Source organism: Gossypium arboreum, chromosome 12, assembly GCF_025698485.1.
Source record: "Gossypium arboreum isolate Shixiya-1 chromosome 12, ASM2569848v2, whole genome shotgun sequence".
NCBI classification, from domain to species: Eukaryota; Viridiplantae; Streptophyta; class Magnoliopsida; order Malvales; family Malvaceae; genus Gossypium; species Gossypium arboreum.
The window spans coordinates 98,450,900-98,457,744 of record NC_069081.1 but is presented as its reverse complement, the minus strand read 5'-3'; the positions used below and the strand labels follow the sequence as shown (position 1 = coordinate 98,457,744).

General features: G+C 33.9%; 1 protein-coding gene across 1 annotated transcript; it reads left to right on the top strand.

Moving 5' to 3' along the window:
* The first annotated feature begins 4,741 nt into the window (after positions 1–4,741).
* LOC108478051 (probable LRR receptor-like serine/threonine-protein kinase At4g36180) lies at positions 4,742–6,595 on the top strand. Its single transcript, XM_017780486.1, has 5 exons — positions 4,742–5,036; positions 5,189–5,291; positions 5,567–5,753; positions 5,843–5,977; positions 6,026–6,595. Exons 1-5 carry the CDS (start codon positions 4,742–4,744, stop codon positions 6,593–6,595), a joined length of 1,290 nt encoding a protein of 429 aa, XP_017635975.1.
* Positions 6,596–6,845: the final 250 nt, after the last annotated feature.

The window sequence follows — 6,845 nt, the reverse complement described above, 5'->3', positions numbered from 1 at the left end:
CAATTTAACCAAAATCAATGCCTAATAGTACATAACTATACCCTATGAACTACCTAATAAAATCCGCTAGCGAATTGAATCGTAGGGACTATTCAACAAAATTTCCCTTTTTCCTGATTATTATCTAGTCGATCCAAATCTTGATCTATCTGACAATTAATTTCAAATTATCAATTCAAATACCTTATAGTGTCTAAATATATGCATATGACCTTTTAATTTCATATTACAATTTTTTCTAAACTTTTACATTTTATTCAATTTAGTCCCTAAAACTTAAGCTATCATATCTTTCACATTTAAACCCTATTTTTATAATTTGATTCCAATTACATCCTTCTACAGCCCTCTAAATTCAATAATTACAAAAATTCCATGACAGTTTCAAAATAATAACATTTGAGTCCCTAAACTCAAAACTAACAAATTTCATTTTACAATTTAGTCCATAATTAAATCTAAGCTTACAATCAAGCTATTTAACATAAAAAACCATCAATGGAAACATTTTAAAACTTTGACAATTTTATGATTTAATACCTTGGTTAGCTAGACTAAGAGACAACTATTTCAAATATATAAAATTTACAAAAAAAAAGGGCTTGGATTGGACTTACATGGAAAAAAAAAAAGCTTGGCTGAATTCTTTAAATTTCAAAAATGGTGATTTCGGCAATGAAGAGAAGAAAAGATGAAGATGGCTTGGTGTTTTCATTTTTTTTTTATGTTTTAACATATTTTAATTACTTAATAATTTAATTTTAACATATATTTTAATACAAAACCAAGCACTAACCGTCCCACAATCTTAAAAGTGGTTAATTTTCCAACCCTCAAACATTTATTAATTAAGCATTTTAACCAATAAAAATCAAAACCGATTAAATTTTACGGTTTTTATGAGCTTGGTTTACGGAAACGAGGTCCCGAACCTCATTTTTCCACACCATTGACTTTAGGGTCGAACCACTTGTACTTTAACTAACTATTCAATTAGCAAATTTATCAAATTAAAATTCAATATAACATTATAATTGACTCGTAAATATTAAATAATAATATTTACGGGCTCACTTGTAGGAATTGGGGCCCCAAAATTACTGTTTTTGGCACCACTGAAAAACAGATGGTTATAGGAGTAATACCTTACACTATAGTTGTTTATAATTGTTTCAATAGCTTGATATTTGTTTGTTATGTATAAGCATTGTTATCATATTATGTAAACACTACTAAGTTCTTTTGTTCAGCATGTGAATTTGTTGTTTCCGTGCGCAGGTGACGATTAGACCTTGGACCAATCAAGGAGTGTTAGTAGCATCCATATCTTACATAAGCTCAACTAAATTTCTATCAAGTTTCATCATGTTTGTTAGTTATACTGGCATGCACCTAGGTATTAAGGGTCCTATAAGATCCTTTAAAAGGTATGAATCGTTAACACTTAAGTTAGGACATATTCTAGCCATTTTGCAATCATTAATGATGGTAATCAGTCAGTATACATGAATTTTAATGCTGCTAGAAAGTGAATCATGTATATCTAGGTGTGATGCATTAGTTTAGATGATATTAAGTGTTGATGATATATTTTTGGATGCTAAATTGTTGGTTGACAATTGAATGTTATGTGTTTTCATAAAGGTAAGAATTGACATCCTTAGGGTTTGAAGTAAAATTACATTTTGACATTTTTATTATTTAATTTCAAGAGACTAAGAACGAAATGTCCAATCCAAGCAATTCTAGGTCAACTGTCAAGTCTCAAGGCTAGAGCTCTACTATCTCGAGACACTTAAATATCAAATGTAAAAATAAAAAAACAAGGGAGCTATGTCTCCAAACATGAACCCGAATTTCTTGAGACTAGAACACATCAAAGCTAGAGGTCGGAAGCTTGCAATCATGTCTCTAGACACTTAGTTGAATTTTGATAGTTGAGTTAGGATTTGAGACTTAACTCCATGGTTGATCTCGTATAACCCCGGGACTACTTAAATGAGATTGTTAGACATTTGTAATGCATGTTTATGTTCGTCATTGAAAATGTTTAAACTATGTTATGTACATATGGTTAATTATTCTATAAATGATTTGAGTCAGTATGAGTTGCTCTAGCAACGTAATGTGACATCACGCATTTGGATCCAACGATCGGGTCAAATATAATGTATCACAAAGTTAAAATTTTGATATTGGGACTGCCAAAACAAAAATGAAAAGATAAAAAAATTTGTCTAAGAAAAATAAAAGAAATATTTTATAACTGAAAAAATTTAAAGTTAATATTATACCCATTAGCAAGAAGTCAAGGTCATTGCCCATGCTGTTTAATTAATTGAAAGATTGCACACCTATATTTTAGGGGTCAAGTTATTTTTGTCAATTGAGACTGGATGTCTTCAAATTATGTATGGACAAATTCAACAAGAGTGCCTTATTGTCAACAAATAGAAATGACCTTGATTCTTCTCCTTCAGTTTGTCGTGATCCAGACATTAGGGTCCTAAAGTTTCACACTTCACTTGAAAGGATTTAATCCTTCAAAAATTAAAAAATAAATATAGATTTACCTAGATTGATTCTAGGACCTTTAATTTGTGATTTTAGTTTCTTTTCGTTGCCGTTGTTTATTGCAATTAAAACTAAAATGTCTAAATTATGTGATATTTTTAAAATAAAATATATATATTTAATCATGTTGTTAATTTTGCATGTGGGAGAGGTTAAATAAATAAATATAGTAAGCACAATTAAGTTTGTAGTTATAAGGTTTTGAATTCGAGGTTAAATAAATAAATATATTAAGTTTGTAATTATAAGGTTCCGAATTTTGAATATAAGATCGAAAATTTCTTTAATAATAAAGTAAAGTTACAATTTTGTTAATCGGACTTGGTTATTAAATCAAGAAAGTAAAGCAATATTAAAAATAGATACTCTAAATCTAAAATGTGCAAAAAGTAAATAATTAGACCAAATAAAATGATTAACAATTTATAGTGCTATTTACATGCATATAAATTTAATTTACCGTTTATAGTTTTTTTGTTTATTTATAAAAGGAATAAAGAAATTTTGAAAAGTATATAAAAATAAATTTTATTATTATGATTATAATTATGATTATTATGTTTTATAATAATTTATATAAAAAATAAAAATAAGATCATGATAATAGCAATGAGTGACGTACATTATATTCATTACAAAGCCAAAAACGCGTCCATTACGACAAATTCAAATGTCTGATTAAAGTTTTCGCATATAAAGCAAGCTTCAGTTTAATGGTTAGAAAGTAGATAGATCCCCATAACAGCATATAACAACCTAAACCTTTCCACTATGGACATCCGTCACAGCAACAACCCATGTAGTATTTTGCTGTTATGTTTTGTTGTCTTGCTACTGCTGCTGTCATCATGTTTAGGCAATAGCAATGTTGGCGTGAGATGCATGGAGAGTGAGAGACAACAACTCCTCGACTTCAAGGAAGGCCTCATGGATCCTTTCGGGTGGCTTTCGTCTTGGGTTGGGTTGGATTGTTGCAAACAGCAAGGCATGAGATGCAGAAACCGAACTGGACATGTCACAGTGCTCAATCTCCAAAACTATCATTTGGGAGGTACAATAAAACCCTCTTTGCTTCACTTGAAACATTTGACTAACTTGAATCTTGCTGAGAATTTCTTTTCGGGGACCCAGATTCCCAAGATGTTAAATAACTTAAGATACCTTGATCTGTATAGCTCAGGCTATGGTGGAGAGATTCCGTCCCATCTTGGGAACTTGTCGCACTTGCAAGTTCTTAACCTGGGTGGGAATTTTGGCTTGCGTGCCGAAGACCTTGTTTGGCTTTCAGGTTTATCCTCACTGGAATCTTTAGATCTAGGAAGGGTAGACCTTTATAACGTAAGATAAGAGGGTCTTGATTGAAAGCAGTGAACATGCTTCCTTCTCTTGTGAGATTATATTTGGATGGTTTCCAACTTAAAAGCCTTGACCTCACGCTCCCATCACTCAACCTCACATCACTTGAGGTCCTCGACTTGTTTTACAATCTAATCAAGTCTCCATTACCGCACTGGTTCTCTAACCTAACCAATCTTCAAGTGTTTAATCTAAGATTGTTGCGCGGAAGCGTGTGAAAGAGTAAAATTATTGTACTGAAAAATCACACCAAGTTCAATTCCCAGGAAAGAGAGGTAGATCATGAAGATCACTTAAATACCAAGTCTTTCCTAGCCAGAATATCCCTCTATCGTAATTTAATAGCACAATAAATCACTACAATCACATTCACAAAATATGCAAAACAAATAATAAAGAACACAGAATTTTAACGAGGTTCAAAGAAATTTTGCCTACGTCCTCGGGCACTACCAAATATATTTCACTCCAAAATTACAAGTGAAATTTACAAATAGAGAGAGAATAATGCCTTAAGTAGAGAATGGCAATTATGGGATGAAGAAAGTAAGAAATGGTTAGACCTATTTATAGTTGAGGTTCAAGGATCAACTTGCAATGTCCCTATACAATTATCCCATGCCAACTTTTAACCCAACTTGTCAACCAATATTACTTCCTACTTTCGGTGCCCACCCCATTTGACTTTTCAAAGAATGGTGGGTTCCAATAAAGATCGAATAAATTCTATGGTTCCATCCCGTTTTGGATTGGAAGTTTGTGCAAGTTGAGACTATTGAGACTTAATTCTAACCGTATTCACGGTGGAATCATGGGGGTTTTGGACCGTTTCTCGGCTTGCCAAAATAATAGCCTGGAGATCCTCTATTTAGGAGGCAATTATCTAGTAGGAAGTCTTCCGCAATCATTAGGAACATTAAGGAATTTGCAAGAACTTGACCTCAATACTAATTTCTTTTGGGGTTCAAATCCGGCTTCTATAGGGAATTTGTCATCCTTGGAATTTTTGGAACTCTCTGATAATAATCTCAATGGCACAATACCCGAAAGTTTCTGGAGACTAGCTAAGCTATCAACCGTGAGCCTAGAATCGAACCAAATGGAAGGTGTTTTGACAGAAACACATTTAGCTAACCTCACAAGACTGGATGCTTTAGGCTCACAACATACCATAATAAGTCATTGGTTTTCAATCTGAAACATTACTGGGTTCCTCCTTTCAGGCTTACAACTTTGGTATTAATTAATTGCTTGATAGGTCCTTCTTTTCCAGTTTGGCTTCTAGTTCAAACCAATCTTTCCTATGTTATAGTCTCAAACGCTGGGATTTCGGACATCGTGGAAGAAGAATGGCTTGCCAGGTTATTTTCTAGTTGTTGGTTTGTAGACCTATCAAACAATTTAATCACTGCCAAGCAACCCTCCAGAATTTACTCGGAAAAGTTAGAAATATTTCGAGGGCCAAATCCCACTTTAGGAGACCAACGCAACGCAACTGTATCTACAGAGAAATTCATTTTCAGGTTCTATTCCAGAGAACATCGAGGAACTAATGCCACTAGCAGATTAGCGGCGGGCTGCCATCATCAATATGCAAGCTGATGGGGCTAAAATTTCTCTCTGTAAGCCACAACAGATTGTCTGGACAACTTCCAGATTGTTGGAATAAATTGAGAAGCTTGAAAGTTGTGGATGCCTCCAACAACAGCCTATCTGGTGAAATCCCAAGTTCCCTAACTTCGTTATGTCACCTCATTTTATTAATGTTAGGTGACAATAATCTTCATAATGATATTCCTTTACCACCAAATAGTTGTCGGCAAGTACCATTGCTTTATATTCTACAACTTTGGTCGAACCTGCTTGGTGGGAACATTCCTGAAGAAATTTGTTGTCTTTCTAATATGCGCAGTTTGGATCTTTCAAACAATCATCTTATTGGGTCAATTCAGAAAATTTCACCGCCTTGAAATTTGGCAACAGAAGTTTGGACTATGAAGAGTTATTTGATCTCCAGAATGGCACAATTAATGAGCAAATGATGCTGGTAGGGACCAAGGGAAGAGAACTTGAATATAGCAGAACCTTTCTGTAGGTCAAGAACATTGACCTTTCCGAGAATAATCTTATAGGAGAATTCCCCAAAGGGATATGCAGGTTGGCTTTTCTGGACACGTTGAATTTGTCGACAAATTATTTAAGTGGAAACATTCCCGATAACATTGGTGACATGCGATGGTTGGAGTCCCTTGATTTGTCGGTCAACAATTTTTCAGGTCCGATTCCTTCGAGCTTATCATCACTAACGCTCTTGAATCACTTGAAGCTGTCTTACAACTTGTCGGAAAGAATTCCAACAGGATATCAGCTCCAAACGCTCAACGATTCATCCAACTACGAAGGCAATCTATTGTTGTGTAGGGTTCCGCTCTTAACAAGGTGTCCAGAAGACATTAACTCTCCTCCCACATCATCATCTCTGGGTGGTTCAAAAGACAAGCTGTGGCTCTATCTTAGCATCACTATGGGATACATTGTAGGATTTTGGGGTGTTTGTGGTACCTTAGTTATGAAAGAGTCATGGAGGCAAGCTTATTTCCAGTATGTTGATGAGCTGAAGGAAAAATTGTTACTTTGGATAGCATTGACAGTTGCTCGCTCGTGAAGGGTGATTGAGAAGGGAAATAATTAAGATGTTTAGGGTTGTTGTATCTACTTGTTTAAAAATGTGTGTTTTATTTCTTCCTTTAATTTCCTTGGTAAGTTTGCATTGAGTCTATGCTATTTCCTTCTTATTATAGTGGTTGCATTGTATCTATCTATGTAGTGTTCAGTGTTACTAATTGGGTTCCTATGTTAATGAAAATTTACATAGTAAGTCTTTTATTGTCGCATCAGTTATTCAATTAAATTTT

What these genes read in the sequence shown, in the direction of transcription:
- LOC108478051 (XM_017780486.1), top strand. Translation starts at nt 4,742, where the DNA reads ATGGGGGTTTTGGACCGTTTCTCGGCTTGCCAAAATAATAGCCTGGAG. An exon ending in AGAATCGAACCAAATGGAAG is followed by an intron (nt 5,037 to 5,188) that starts GTGTTTTGACAG and finishes ATTGCTTGATAG; the next exon opens with GTCCTTCTTTTCCAGTTTGG. An exon ending in TTAATGAGCAAATGATGCTG is followed by an intron (nt 5,978 to 6,025) that starts GTAGGGACCAAG and finishes ACCTTTCTGTAG; the next exon opens with GTCAAGAACATTGACCTTTC.